The 16,780-nt window shown below is 35.7% G+C and overlaps 2 protein-coding genes across 2 annotated transcripts in view; both read left to right on the forward strand.

Annotated features, from left to right (window-relative positions):
- Window positions 1-2,362, forward strand: part of LOC145684364 (uncharacterized) — an 85,828-nt gene extending 83,466 nt beyond the window's left edge. Inside the window, exon 16 of the mRNA XM_081756604.1 lies at window positions 2,005-2,362. Within this exon, the coding sequence (XP_081612730.1) occupies window positions 2,005-2,156 (152 nt within the window). The 3' untranslated portion in view covers window positions 2,157-2,362. The remainder of the gene's footprint in view (window positions 1-2,004) is intronic.
- A 9,639-nt stretch (window positions 2,363-12,001) lies between these two features.
- The window catches only part of LOC145684365 (uncharacterized), a 75,282-nt gene continuing 70,503 nt past the window's right edge, over window positions 12,002-16,780 (forward strand). Inside the window, exon 1 of the mRNA XM_081756605.1 lies at window positions 12,002-12,168. The gene's annotated coding sequence lies outside the window, so the exon portion shown is untranslated. The remainder of the gene's footprint in view (window positions 12,169-16,780) is intronic.

Genomic DNA, 16,780 nt, shown 5'->3' on the forward strand with positions numbered 1-16,780 from the left:
AGGCTTGATAGTTTAGAGATTTCCGCAATATCTTGTAAATGTGAGTTTAAGCAAGTTAAGATTAAGGGTCAACAAACTTTACGATGCTGGCGTTTGTGTTTTAATTCTATATTTATCGGTTGACAGATAAATTATTTTCTCGAGTTTCAGCCAGGAAAGAATTAATACGGTACGTTTTCCCTCGAAGGAAAGAATTAATACGGTACGTTTTCCCTCGAAGGAAAGAATTAATACGGTACGTTTTCCCTCGAGGAATGTCAAAGTCCTCTTCGTTGATCTAATGTCTGCTGGTGGACGTAGTCGAGCAGTATGAAGCGTTAGGCTGACAACGGTGAGGTGAAATCTATTTGGGGATTCGAGTGCGTCTGTACTAGCAAAGGAGGAATTTTAACTGTTCTCGATGTTTCTGTATTCGAAACCCTGTGTTGGAGTCCTGAACAGTGAGCGTATCAGTTTCATCTTAATAGATGGCCCAGTGGTCGTACGGCATAAAGCTTTATACTTCAGTATCAGTTTCATCTTAATAGATCGCCTGGTAATCGTATAGCATAAAGTGTTATACTTTAGTATCAGTTTCATCTTAATAGATGGCCCAGTTATCGTGCGACATAAAGTTTTATACTTCACTATCAGTTTCATCTTAATAGATGGCCCAGTTATCGTATGACATAAAGTTTTATACTTCAATATCAATTTCATCTTAATAGATGGCCCAGTTATCGTACGGCATAAAGTTTTATACTTCAATATCAGTTTCATCTTAATAGATGGCCCAGTTATCGTACGGCATAAAGTTTTATACTTCACTATCAGTTTCATCTTAATAGATGGCCCAGTTATCGTACGGCATAAAGTTTTATACTTCAGTATCAGTTTTATCTTAATAGATGGCCCAGTTATCGTACGGCATAAAGTTTTATACTTCAGTATCAGTTTCGTCGTAATAGATGGCCCAGTTATCGTACGGCATAAAGTTTTATACTTCAGTATCAGTTTCATCTTAATAGATGGCCCAGTTATCGTGCGACATAAAGTTTTATACTTCAGTATCAGTTTCATCTTAATAGATGGCCCAGTTATCGTATGGCATAAAGTTTTATACTTCAATATCAATTTCATCTTAATAGATGGCCCAGTTATCGTACGGCATAAAGTTTTATACTTCAATATCAGTTTCATCTTAATAGATGGCCCAGTTATCGTACGGCATAAAGTTTTATACTTCACTATCAGTTTCATCTTAATAGATGGCCCAGTTACCGTACGGCATAAAGTTTTATACTTCAATATCAGTTTTATCTTAATAGATGGCCCAGTTATCGTACGGCATAAAGTTTTATACTTCAGTATCAGTTTCGTCGTAATAGATGGCCCAGTTATCGTACGGCATAAAGTTTTATACTTCAGTATCAGTTTCATCTTAATAGATGGCCCAGTTATCGTACGGCATAAAGTTTTATACTTCAGTATGAGTTCAGTTATGCAGCTGAAGTTTTAGAATTTTAAAAGCAAAATATTTTCTTGGAATATTATGGATGAATGTTCACCTATAGCATTTTGTTCACCGCAGCAAGTACTATTGATTCGTATACTGTATATTTTATCTTTAAACTCTAATGATTCAATATACAATATACAGATATATTTGTAATAACAATAGCTGTTAAGAATACATTGATTTTATTTTATGAGAGGATGTTATAAAATAGAGGATGTGCCTATATGTATCTTCATCCTATTAAATCGATGAAGCCAAAAAACAACCGAGCATCGGCACGTCTGATTGGGCACTCTCGTTTCTGCCATCGTCTGATTGGCTACTTTCGTTTCCGCCATGAATGTTGGATCTTATTGGGCGGAGTGGGCAGAGTAGGGGTGGCGAAACTGTGACGTATGTCTTCAAGATTTAAGGTTGTAAAGGCAGATCCTTTATTTTATAACATCCTTGATTTTATTATTGTTGATGTAGCAGCAAATATGAAATATTTCTTTCTTATTTTCTAGAAGTAAGATGCATCCGCCCAGACAGTGTAAAAGTATCAATAGCAACTGATGGTCTCACGTGTCACAGTGGTATTGGTGCTACTATCTTCAGTCCAGCCATTATTCTTAGTGCTTTGTTTGTGATCTTCATCTCGTATAGTCGAGATTCCTGAAAAGGATACTGTTAATGTTTTTTCAATCAAAATCTATGTACATGGCGCGCATGGAGATATATATAAATATTTACTATATGAGGTAGTTTAAAGCAAAGAGAACTCTACTGAAAAAAGAGACAGTGAAACTTAATGTGTTATTCTGCACCGCAACAAATTACTTGCAGACGAACAAACTTTTTTTAAGTAATTATTTTACAAGAAAACGATTCCTATTTCAATGTAGATGTTGTGAACTCTATTGGTGGTTTATTCATCTATTAGCCGTAATAGTAGTGTGTTGTTATAATCATAGAAGTAATAGTGCAATGGATAAATCAACAATTGCAAATTGAAAGCAAATTAAAAGTCGGTATATGGAGAATGTTATACTCTTTATTGAACCGAAAATATATATATTGGCCAAGGATGTTATAAATAGAGGATCTGCTCATATGTATCTTCATCCTATTAAATCGGTGAAGCCAAAAAACAACCGAGCATCGACACTTTCCTCATTGGCTACTCTCGTTTCTACCATCGCCTGATTGGCTACTTTCGTTTCCGCCATGATTGTTGGCTCAAAATATTGCGATCCTATTGGGCGGAGTGGGCAGAGTAGGGGTGGCGAAACTGTGACATATGGCTTCAAGGTTTTGTTGTAAGGGCAGATCCTCTATTTTATAAAATCCTTGATATTGACAGTGTCTTAAAGTGTCTTTAAATAATGTTAGTATTGTGAATAGCATTTATCTTCTGTTTTTTTAATACGCCTTTTGTTATTGCTATTATTAAGAAGAATAAGTAGGTACCTTTCCTGGAACAATTACCCCTGCAAATTATTTCAGACTTGACATGAAGAGGACTCCGACCAAATTTTTCTTTTATACTATGGATTGATTTTACGTGTCTGATGGACGAACCTAATCTAAATTCAGTTCTCAGTCTCCGTTTCCGAAACCACTATTCATAATTTTTGTATGTACTAAATATATATCCAAACGTATGCTGTAATGTTGAGTGTGGCATGTCTGCTTATACGTATCTTCTGTAGTATAGTTGTTATTTAAAATCAAGCACCAATGATAGAGCTACTTTCCGACACGTCAGAAATTCACATGAGTATGTTAGTAAAAAAAAACTGCCTCCTCACTATATTCATACACTAAGACGTACTTCAGTCAGTTTTATTAATTAATCTTCTTCGAAATTAAGACATATTTCAGCCAGGTTTATTAATTAATTACCTTCCTACATTAGGGCATATTTCAATCAGTTTTATTAATTAATTCATATCCTACATCAAACTCATTTCAGTCAGTTTTATTAATTAATTATCTTCGTAATTAAGACATATTTCAGTCAGTTTTATTAATTAATTATGTTCCGACACTGACATACTTCAATCGGTTTCATTAATTAATTATCTTTCTACATTAATACATATTTCAGTCAGTTTTATTAAGTGATTATGTTCCTACATTAAGACATATATCACTAAGTTTTATTAATTTTCCTATATTAAAACATATTTTAGTCACAGACCCCAGTGTGTTCGAGGGTGTATCAAAAAATGAGTGTGCATTTGCAGGTTTAAGTAAATTGTTGTGTAATTTATTGAATGTATTCAAGCTATTATTATGTAAAACTTTCTTAAGACTGTAGACTTGCTTGTTTTTTTTTCTTTCTTTTCCTTTTTTATGGTTCTGGAAACAACTCAATATAAAGTGCAATGTTCTAAAAGTGTAGAACTTTTAGTGTAATAATTTAGCCATTAATTAAATTTAAATAAACCTGATAATTGTCATTATTTATTGGGACCCACGATGGTTAAAATGATAGGCTGCCTTTTGTTAATATCTATGTATGTATTTATATGTAGGTACATGCGCGACTATGTACCTATATATAAATATGTACTAGACTCGACTATGATAAGAATAAATATCACGTCACGTGATATGTACTAGATAATCAAATTGCATCTCGAGTAGAAAGTGCACATATGTGACAAAGAATTAGTTCCATCCAATAGAAATAAGATCACGATTACGATTACTGTAAAGCCTTTACGTGAATCCAAGCGTGTTTGAAAGATATTTGCAGGGCCGGGTCGAGCCATGCCACCGCCCAGGGCGACAAGTCTGATGGACGGAAAAAAATTGAAAAAGAAAAGAATGTAGGAGCGGCAAAATTTGAGAAAGAAAATATTAAAGGGGCGGCATGTGAAAGTACCGCCCAGGGCGGCAAAACTTCTAACGTCAGCCCTGGATATTTGTTATTGATCTTTCCGTAAGCTCGGTTAATACTTTATAGATTACGTGACGGAGAAAGTGCTGAAAACCTAGATGGCAAGTAACTTCAAAACACTGCTGAAATCCTGGGATAACTTCCAGACTTTCATTCATCACAGAAACATGAGCTCCTACATTATAATCGTGCTTTTATAGGCAATTGATAGTTATTTTCCAAATCTATTTATAATACTAACCTGTCTACCAGCGCGTGTACTTGATGCTCAAAATGCAATGCGATTACCTTGAAGCAGTGGCGTACACAGAATTTCGTCTAGTCGGGGTTCAAGCACTTAAACCCATATCGTTTTAAGATTTTCGCGATTTTCGTATGTGTACCTTTATATAGTTTATTTTATTTAAAAAAAAAAACATATACCTTGCTCAAGGGTAGTTAAAATCCAGAAACCTTTACCTTGCATATACCACTGCAGTGGAGGCTACTCTTGGCATGGTATTTATTCAAATTGTAGATGAAAGAAACATCCAAAATGTTGGGAAATAAAACAGGATAAGTTTATGCATTGACAATTGAGTATCCAGAGTAATCTATATCATATTGTGAATTTGTCGCTGAGCACTGTCGACTATTCATGATAATTGAACTTCGATGGCGCCACCTACACACTCTTTGTGTTTTTGATAGCGGTATTTACAACAGATAACCATCGAAATTTTGGAATTGAAATCTTAGTAGGGGTAAGTCAAGCAAATATTAAGTGAAACATTTCAAAGCAATTAGCGATTAAATATTTATTTTAAAACAACAGTATGAGTTGTAAAAAAAAAAAAAAAAAATAGCGCTTTTTAAAATGTCGTCTTGTAGGGACTTAGGAGAAGACGTTTGGAGGTCTTAGAAGCAATCTTACAAATGGCACTGCTTTTAAGGCTGAGACACGTCAGTGAGAGAATTATGGAGAGGTCAGTCATAAGTCAGAAACAATGGGCACCACTCACTTTGTAGTGTTCACGACGTTGGAAAGACACTGAAGTAAAGTGCCACATGGCCTTAAGATATTATTCATACTTACCTGGTATATTCTGATAAATTTGACTGCCCGTTCCATAGCTTAAAGATTAACTGGCGGGACAAATGCCTTGTCCTGTAGTACTTTGTAAGTATAGAGTAGTATTGGGCTCAAATATCGTTGTTGCCCTTTGCTTTTACGTTGTTTTGAAGTTATGCCATCTGTGTGAGAAAATTTGTCTCCTTGTACAATTAATTAGTAAGTGGAATCGTCCATTGATATTGACAAAGACATTTATGATTTTTAATTTTAAAAAAAAAAAAAAACATCCTTTCTTAGTACATAACAAGATGTAGATGTTATAATATGTTGCTAACGATATAATTGTGTCAGAATAATTAATAATAATATAAGCATCAAGGCTGTAGCTAGGAAGTGGCCAGAGATGCTGAGTTCAACTTCAGCCCTTCTAAACGTTTCAGTGTATAGATATATATAGATATACGTATATATATATATATGAATATAAAGCAAACTCCAGTTACCAACCCCCGAAAAATGATCTTGACCTCCTGTCTTAGTGTTCTGACTACGGGCCTGATAGACATGTGTTTAGAATAGTTAGAAACAAAGTGTTTAAGAAATTATATAAAACATTTTACAATATTATATGTGTAAACGAGGACCATATTTTCAGAAGGGAAGAATTCAATTTACAGTTTCATGTTAAATTGACCCTTAATGACTTCTGAATCTATAGTGTAAACTCTATGAGAAGTTTGCTTTAAATATATATATATATTCACCTCGTTCACTCACTTCTACTGTAAAATTAGCAATTGTGGACCATTTCATTCCAGAGATTGAGAAGCCATTAAAGGTCAATTTCGCAGAGAAACGGGAGATGGATATATTCTCTTTAGAAAATAAATTCCTCAAATATTAATTGATACATGATTCAATATTTCATCCATCATAATTTAATATGGAACAGCTAGTTCTTGGGACTTTAATTACATACATAAAAAGATGCACTTCGTTATAAATGAACGTACGTTAGTGCAATAAAGAACACTTACATTCAAAAGCAAGTGTAATATATTTAATACATTTTCACATCCATATAACAATACAAAGGATATTCAGATGAGTTTAATGTTTATATTAAAAGTACAGACTTTGTGATGAAAGGCATACAAGCTTTTAAAAACAAGACATTTCTTTCGGTCTTGAAGCTGTATGCGTGAAGTGGGAAGAAAGGAGAGCAAGATATGAACCAGGCTTAGCTTTTGATTAATTTGGTTTCTTAGTTTTCATGTTTTCCGCAAAAGCTAAAGTGGACTTTTAGCTAAAGAAGCTTTTCATATCAGTTTTTTTTTCATATTATAAAGAAGCTTTTGCAAACATTGGCTAAGTGCATTGCAAAATAATTGGTTTTCATAACTCCCGTAATATTTTTTTAAAAAACGTTTAAAATCAAATGGATGATCTCATTATGATCAGTGTTAACACATCAGACATGACAAAAAGTAAATTTTTCTAATGTTATCCTGAATAATATTTAACGAAATGTTAATTTAACCGATCGTTAGTAAAAACGACATTGACAGTAATTATTTTCAATACTAAAACTAACCTTTTGTACGCTTTTTTTTCCTCAAACGAAAAACTTATGCAAGACTTTAGAGCCTGTCTAATCCACCTGTGCCCTCGGAAACTATGCGAACTATACTTCGGCTCCCGCCGCCCTCTGACGGATGAAACCTTCCCTCTGCTAAGGGGAAAAGAAGTGAATGACAGCTATGTTGCCAATTTGTAATTCAGTCGCTTGATCTTGACGAGTGAAGATTATAGGCTTCTTAGAGTGGCTAATAAGACGGATCACAGCAAAACCTGTGAAACAATTCATTGTGGCAACGCTTCCGCATCTAACAATTGAAAGATGTCGGTCGCAGCAACTTATCCCTCCTCTTTCGAGACAGATACGGGAGATCACATGTCGACAGCAGCGCCAGAAGGGGCACAGTTGAGATAGAAAGGATCTAGTAGCTTCTAATGTTCTTTAAATCCTTTGTGATTGTGTATCATTTATGTAAATACAAAATAAATTGGGTAGCAAACACACAAGAAATTCTCAGTCATGACTTTATTGCAACCTTTAGTGTTTAGAATAATTTCAAATATCCTAATAGTTCAACATTTTAGCAACTAATAGTTCAACTAATAGTTCAACATTTTATGATGACATGTTACTGCATGACACTCAGCATAATGCGCATTAGTTTAAACTAGAAATTATATTATTTTAAATATTAAATTTGAATTTTTTTAAAAATGCCTTTAGGCATCTGTGTGAATGAGGGATTGCCCTGGAAATGCTCAGTGCCTGATCTCGGAAATCAAAACCACGACTTACTGAAACGCAAAACCAACATTTTAGCAACTAAGCCACGGTCGCTTTGTATCTGTATAATGTTCAGTATATAGTTAACTTGCACTTTTAGATCACGAATTTCTTTAATCATGGACCCTTGAAATATAATGGATACCGTACATCTATTGTGAAGAATCCTTATGAAAGTGTTGTTATTTTCACTGCTAGCTTCTCATTTTAGATAGTGTATATTTATAACGAAAGGGGCTTGCACGTGCACCGGTGCACCTCCCCTAAATCCGGCTCTAACAAAGTACGCGAAATGATAGGTTTCAACCATTCTTATGTCAAAAGCTACAAGATGCTGTATTGAATACTTTTTTAGATTTCTTTTAACTGGTGTTTTTAATGAAGGAAGAAAGTACATGTATCCACAAAATATTGGAAGCAATTTGCTGCAGAAAGCAGTATTTTAGTAAGAATAATAAATTCAAAACTATATATGCATTATCCTTACTAAAATATTGCTTTCTGCAATTTGCTTCCAATGTTGTAAATTTTGAGATTGATATATAGTACAACCAGCCCCCCAGTAAATTTTGGGAATTGACAAATTTAAAAATTTAATACGGTTGTATACGACCGACGTGTATATATATATATATATATATATATATATATCTGTAACTTCGGACTGGTCAATCTCGATCCCTTTCATGTGTAAAAAATTACCAAACATGTAAATTTCGGAGGTTTTTTTACCAATTTTATTTTATTTGATAAAGTTTTATTATCTTATGTGGTTATATGGGCATATACAGAGCCCGTCTCCGTTTATAAGACACGGGTACACTCATGTCCAAAATGATTGTCGCATATCTATAAGTGTCTTCTTGTAAGAATATAATTTGATAACGATGTTGCAGGGCACTTTTAATATTGATACTATATGTATAATCGAGAAATGTATATTTGTGGTAAATTTCACAGGAAAAGAATTATAAATACGAAAATTAGAATGAGTAAAACAAAATGTTGTTAAATGGACAAGAAAGTTTTATTTTCATTTTATTGTTCTTATTTACTGCTCTTTTGACATGAAATTTGCCACATACATGTATTTGCCGATTATACACATACTAACATTATAAGAAATACCAGGCGAATTCGTTATCAAATTATATTCCTACAATAACATATTTATAGTCATGCGACAATAATTTTGCACATGAGTGTACATTAACGCTTCTCTCTTCAAATTTTGGGAGGGGTACCTAAAAGCACCAGTTAAATTTGGGAATTAAAATAATATTAAATGTGGTTAACCTTCTCTAGGAAGCAAGTATATTCCACTGTTAATTTGAGTGATCCATCCTCTTTTGCTTTTTAGTTGTATAAATTGCCAAAAAAAATTTTAATTTGGAGGATTTTGACCTATTTTATACCGTTCAATGACGGTTTATCATATTATGCGATTAAAGATTGACTATAGGATTCTATTCTCTTTTGTAAAACATGGGTTATATTGATATACTTTTCTAAATTTTTGGGAGGGGTACATCGGTCCATCCCTTAAATTCGGGAATTGTCCAAAATTAATTTTGATAAATGTCCTCTAGGACCCAAATATAGTATAGCAATGTAAGTATCGGTGGTTCTACTTATCCGCTTCTGCGAGTAGAAAATTGATAAATATTAGCATTGACCAATGAAAATAGAGTGGTGCCTTAAAACGGATAAGTAGTACCAACCAATTAAGAAATATATATCCAAATCCTAGAGAACATTTACAAATATATATCGAAATACAAATACAAATATATATACAAATATACAATAAAATAATCGAAAAGTGAAACAAGAGCCGCTATATAATAATATTTTGCATAAGGTACCGTCATCACGAGTCACCTAGTAGCTTTCCATTTGCAACCATTTAGAAACGCGAAAATAAATGTCGATTTTCTAAATGGCTGGAAATCGAAAACAGACAAGCAAGTCGTGATAACGGTATCTCATGTAAAATAATATTGTCTAGCGAGTTTTGTTCCAGTTTTCGATTATCTTTCATCTATTTGAAGATATCAATAATTACTGTAAAATTAGCGGTATTTTAATTTCGCCGTAGATTCAATGTATCCTCCCTAAATTTAAGAGAAGTGCATCGATGTACAACAGAATTGATCACTGTACTCAGTCATATAACCATATGTTGTTGTAAAGCATTATCTAAGAAGATAAAGTAGGTAATTAAGCGACCACATAATAACCACATGGTAATGTGAGAATTTGGCATTTTTTTACTCATAGAAGGGGATAGGCAGGACCATCTAAACTTACGAAGTTATATAGGCGAAATCTTCTTCTTTTTCTTGTTCACCTCAACCATAGGTTGGTGGGTAACATGGATATTTTGAAACTTTTCTCTCGCTTGGGAGAGCTGTTTTATAATTTGATAAGGCCTCTTCTTCGTAACTGCATCTAGATATTTTATCCTTGGTCTTCCTTTTCCTGGTTTTCCTTCTGCCTTTCCCTCTATCAGCACGGTGATCCAATCGGACTACGGCCAAGAATGCTGTTTCTTCTTTTTCCTATTCTGTCGTCCTTGATATGAGCAGCATTCTGCACCAACACCACATTTCAAATGCTTCCAGCTTGGATATTTAAGCTTTTCTCAATGTCCACGTTTCTGATCCGTAAAGCGCCACGCTCCAGAGAATATTAATTATTTTTTTTTGACAATTCCTAAATTTAATGAGTAGTTCCATGTACACCTCTGAAAATTTAAAAGGAACATCATTGTACTCATGTCTTGTGAAAGAGAATTGATCCTTGGACTCATCTATACAGGGTGTTTCAAAACAACATCGACAGCGTTTGAGAGGTGATTCCTGACACCGAGATAAGGCAAAAGGTATAAACCAACGGAAGTGCACATATGCTTCCTTTCGGAGTTATACGCTGCCGAAAACATGAAAAAATGAACTTTAAAGGTTCATAACTACAAAACTATGTTACCTGCTATAGTCAGGTCAAGACTTCACTTAGGAACTGATACGTGCCCTATCCAAATATCCAAGTTTCACAATCCTGAGGTACTTTCGCAACAAGCTTTATACAGGTGGTTGGTGAGTACTTCAAATTATATGTCCATAGCCAAACTCCCTCTATAAAAGTTATTGCATGAGTACCTTAGGATTCTGAAACATGTGTTTTTGGATAGCGCACATATTAGTTCCTAAGTGGTCTTGACCCGACAACGGTAGATCCCATAGTTTTGAAGTTATGGACCTCTATATGCTTGTCAAAAAGTATTGGAAAGACCTTCAGCCAGCAATAGATCGACATTGTTGATAATGGTATATATACGTTTCAAATATAAATAACGCTAAACACTTCACTCATATAACCCCAGTTCTTATGCTTGATATCTATGCATTTGAGATTAAGGAATAAACGCTTATACCTTGTTCTGAGAGATCATATGTTTAACCCTATAAGAATTTCTAAAAACAAAGACACTTAAAATAAAATTTACCATTCCCCCACCCTGCTATTAATCTTCTGGTAAGTACAGAGCAAACCAAAGTTCCTTAAATAAGCCAGTTGTTTTTGGCTGTGAAAAATTTGTATGCAATAAGCTTTCCCTTGCAGCTGCGTGTATGTGAGTCTATGATTTGGTATAACCAGTGGCATATTTAGGGGGGCTTCCGGGCTTAAGCCCCCCGGAATCTTACTTACTATAGTAAAGTATATGAAATATCTTGCAGAATTTTCACATTTTCAAGGCAAGACCCCCCCCGAAAGTTAGCAAAGCCCCCCGACACAAAATCGTAAATACGCCACTGGACGGTTGCGAACTCGAAATATTTTAACAACCGGTTCTAGCGAACCGGTGCAAACTGGCTGAATAGCATCATTGGCTGTACCTTTTATGTTCAGGAAGCAGCGGTGGGTGTAATGAGCAAGTTCTCGGTAACATATTCAAGCGTTATCTGATGTAAAAACGCCCACAAAACAATTATTTTCAATTATCATCAGTAAACAAAGATAAACTAGAAAAGGCAAGTCGAAGAAGTGTTTTTGATATCTAGCAAGAGCATACGAACACGATGGTACTAAGCATATAGGTTTATTTAAAAAAAAAAAAATAACATAGATGGCACTGCAATATCGTGTCTTAGATAAGATAGCAGCCGTAAGTAATCGATCTTCTTTTGTTTCTTTAACTTTTTATGCTAGTCAATCTTGCTGATAATAACACAAGAACAGGAATGTTCACTAAGCACGAGGTTATCTTCAAAAAATACCTCATTTTAATGGATTTTACTGAAAACGTGGTTTATAGTTAAACTCTACAGAAATGATTACGCTATTTTGTGAGACTCCAATACGCTGTAAGTACCGTATGTTTAAATAATTTTGTAGTTATTAATATTTTGATCATTTCACTAGCTCTATTAAAATATGTTATTTAAAATTAGTAAACCATGTATGATAATTGGGCGTGACTGTAAGGTGATCGACGTGCAGGCAGGCCTTCAATAAATTGGAGTATAACAACACTCGCGATTTTAAATCCGTATGAGCGTTGCATGTTGAAGCATAAAAATCAATAAGGTGATTCAGGCCCGTATCCAATGGGGTCTAGGGGGCCGCCCACTAAATTTTTGCTGGCCCCCCTAAAAGTTTCACGGTAGGCTTGGAAATGAAGTATAATATGGTGATGAACTATAGTATGGTTGGATCGGGCCCCCCTAACTTCAGCCGCCGCCCCCCCCCTAAATTTTTGAGCTGGCTACCGGCCTGAGGTGATTGTTTCCTGAAAATGAAATAGAATATTTCGTGCAAGAACTTACAAACGAATAGAGCAAATTCGCGCTCTACAATGTGTATTAGTTCCCGAACATAGCTTTTGTGGGAAACTTCTGCCCGATGACAGTTTCAGCCCACATACCTGACGTAACCAGGTGGAAGCTCTAAGCCAGTTTAATTCAGGAGATGCCCGGGAAAATCTCTTTAGCAAATTTGAAAAACTCTCAGAACATTGTGTTACCTTCTCGCATCATGTTTTGTAATTATAATTTTTACCAAGAAGTTTGGATTACCAAAAGCTCCTTTATATATTTACTCTGTTTGTCCGTGTGTCCATCCGGGAAACAAAATCTCAAGAGATATGTGATGGATCAATTTCAATTTTGGTCAAGATGTGGAAAGGCCAAAGTTTGAATTGATGGAGGTGATCCATCCACTGCAAAGGCAGAAATCATCACTTCTGGTTGTGGCACCAAAAAAAAAAAAAAAAAAAAAAAAAAATGAACTCCCACCATGAATTGTAATATACTTTTTGTTTATTTTACGTGTTGCAATTACGTCCCAGTTTCAAACTAAATTTACATTTATCCCTGTTTTCTCCCTAAAAATCGTAATTTTTTTTCTCGTCGGAAAAATCTGCCAAAAACTTACTTGCCAGACATTCTGTAGATAATAACACCAACTGATTATGGATACCACCTGTACAAGAGCTGAGAGTAATAGTTTCATTACACAGTTATCCACTTGCTCACGTCAATGAATACGAGGTGTGTTCAAAAAGAAACCGAACTTCTGTTGTTAGACACCGAGCGACAGTCGCTGAAGTGAGCAGGTGCACAATCTGTTCGTCGAATACAGTGACAACGAAAGAACTTGAAGAAAAACGCGTATATGTGTGTGAAATGTTGATACAAACTTGGCAAAACATTTACAGAGACATTTCAATTCATTCAGGGTCTCCTTGTCCAAAAAGTAGGTCAAAGGTTAAGGTGATATTGATTGTATGTTTTTCAATGGAAAATCATTATCCATCATGAATTTGTATCATGTGGTCAGATGGTAAAAACGAAAATACAGTTGTACCAGGGCATTTTAATGCGGCTGAGGGATGTTGTGAGCAGGAAAAGGCCTGAATTATGGGAAAACCAGACTTACATGGTTAACCGTGTGAACGCGCCTATTCACGCCTCGCTTCTCATCCGCAGTTATCTGGCAAAATATCACACTTTCGTTGTGTCTCATCTACTCTATTCTCCGAACCTAGCCCCAGCAGGCACTTTTTCTGCTATCCAAACTTAAAATTACATTGAAAAGATGTCGTTTTCATACCACAGAGGAGATTCAGGACAACGCGACAAGAGACCTGCACACCATCCCAGAAAGTGCGTTTCAAATGGTTTTCCAAAAATGAAAAAAATGAAATCTGTAAGTTTTACGTCCCACGGTTATGCCGGTTAGACTAAAGGAGACGGTGATGATGAGAGATGAGTGAAATGGTGGAATAAAGAAAGTGGCAGGAAACGGAAGAACCCCGAGAAAACCCACGAGCACGGTGTTTGTCCTCCAGAAAGTCCTCACGGCGCGAGCTGGGATCGAACCGGGGACCCCAAGCACCGGAGGTGAACGCTCTACCACTGAGCCACCGCGCCCCCCTTTCCAAAAATGGAATAAACGTTGGTAACGGTGTATTGTGAGTAGAATGGACTAATTTGAGAGAGAGTGCTTAAAACGTTGTACAATGAGCAATAAAGACGTTATAGAAAAAGTTCAATTATTTTTGAGCCCACCTCGTATTCTAACTTTTAAACATCTTATATACGAAACTGAATGTATCCTTAACCGTTATAAAAATTCACACCACTGAACCGTTTAAGATGTTTTGGAACACATTACAGACGTGTTCAAATTATTAGACTCAGCCTTGAAAAATGTAAAATTGATGTTGCAGTTCTAATTTGGGAGTTCTAGAACGTATCTAGGTAATTTAATGGTTTAAACCACCAATATAGGATCCTTCATTTGTTTACTGTACACTTGAAGTGATATCACCGTTGAACAGCAAATGGCATTAGTAGACGGGAGGGAGTTCTGAAAGTGGTATTTCAGTTGTAGACAGCTATTGTGGTTTCTTACAATAAGTTACAATCTGAAGTATTGTGGTTGCAGTCTTAAGTAGTTACGACATTCAAAGCGTTCAACAGTTCGAATGGGCCAGTTCAAAGTGATCTTGACGTGTTTTCTGTATTAATCTTTTATTCTATGAAGTCCCGTAATCGCGGCATAATTTGAAAAGGCAGAGACCTTTCTTTGCGTAAAGTGAAACTTGTCAAAACTCTTTTGACGGAAGGAAGATATACACAACGACAAATTGCTAGTAGAGTTTGGGTAGGGCAAAAATCTGTTAGTAAAATCTCCGTTACGATGAGCAAGAAGCAAATGTATCAGCAAAATAGGCTTGGGAAATGTGGGCGAAATCCAAAGCTATCGCTAAGAAGTATCAAAAAACTAAAATGATTAGCTCTGGGAAACAGAAACGCAACTTCTAGAGACTTAAGCATAAAAATGGCTTAGTATGCTGTAGACATTTCGCCTGAAAATATTCGGAGGGTTTTTTGTGTTGAGGGAATTAAAGCACTCAGGTCAAGAAAGAAAGCAAAAATTACTCCAATCATGGCAAAGAATTGCCTTGAATGGGCACTAGGCCTAGAACATTGGACTGCTGATGATTGGAGCAGCGGCGGCCGCTGAAGGGAAGCCAATGTGCCGTGGCACTAACTAACTAACTAACTCACTCACTCTATGGCCTATGGAACCCGGAGGTTCAGTGCCGCGTTCACAAAAGCTCTCCACTTACTTCTATTCTTAGCTAATTGGATCCAGTTTCTACTTTGTATTCCTATCTCTGCGAGATCCATCTTAATATTATCCTCCCATCTGCGCCTAGGTCTTCCTAATGGTCGTTTTCCTATGGGTCTACCAGTCAAGACTTTGAAAGCGTTTCTACTTTCTTCCATTCTAGCTACATGACCTGCCCACCTAAGCCTCCTTGACTTGACGACCCTAACAATGTTGGGTAAACCGTATAAACTATGTAGTTCCTCGTTATGAAGCTTTCGCCATTCCCCATTCTCGTTCCTCTTGGGTCCGAATATTCTTCTCAGGATCCTGTTCTCAAATACTTTCAGTCTATGTTTTTCCCTCAGAGTAAGCGACCATGTTTCGCAACCATACAGAACAACAGGCATGATTATCGTTTTATATATTTTAAGCTTCAAATTCCTCGACAGAATTCGCGACGACAAGAGATTTTGAACCGAATAGTAACACGAATTCCCTGCTTTTAGTCGACATTTAATTTCTTCGTGAATATGATTTTCGTCTGTTAATATTGATCCTAAATATTTGAAAGTATCCACTTTATCAAAAGTATTATTTAATATTTTAACGCCTCCACAATTTGCCGTAACAAATAATACAAAAAATAATATAAATAACTAGCAGCGTTCACCCCGCTTCGCTGCAGTCACCCTGGAACGCAATAAACTTTGTTACTTAGATAATTTTTACTTTTTCGCTTTCAAGTGATATGATAAAAACCATAGAAGAATGTTAACATTATATCGCCTGTCATTTATGTTAACCCGCCGAGTGACACGGTCATGTGGGTTGCATATAAATACGGTTAGGTTTAGCTATGATGAGCTACCAAAGGATTTGTACGTTATGGACACTTGAATGGTCAATTATCTCAAGACACTGGTAATTAAAAATTAAAGTGATATGATAAAAACCATCTAGGGTCCAAATCCTAATAACCCCCCAAAAATAAAAGAAATTGGTTCAGCCGTATTAGCGTGATGAGGTAACAAAGGATTTGTGCGTTCTCTTTTATATATATAGATATTTGCATCTTACTAAATAACAAGCTTTTTAATTTTATGCACAATACTTTACTTGCAACATCATCATTGCTCACGAGAAGCTGGTTTGAGTCGCAGTTAGTGATTGAATGCACTCAGAATTACTCGCACGCTACTACATAGGCCTATCTCTATCTGTTCGTGCCAAGTTCTCCCGTGCTCTCCCGACTGTTCAAAAAATGGTTTGTGCGCATGCTCGTTAGTTGGAGAGCAGGAGGAAAGTACGGAGAAATAACTAGCGTTTTGTGCCACGATTGAAGGTGGCTCGAAGCGG

Source organism: Thermobia domestica, chromosome 4 (genome assembly GCF_964235325.1).
Source record: "Thermobia domestica chromosome 4, izTheDome1.hap1.1, whole genome shotgun sequence".
Lineage (NCBI taxonomy): Eukaryota > Metazoa > Arthropoda > Insecta > Zygentoma > Lepismatidae > Thermobia > Thermobia domestica.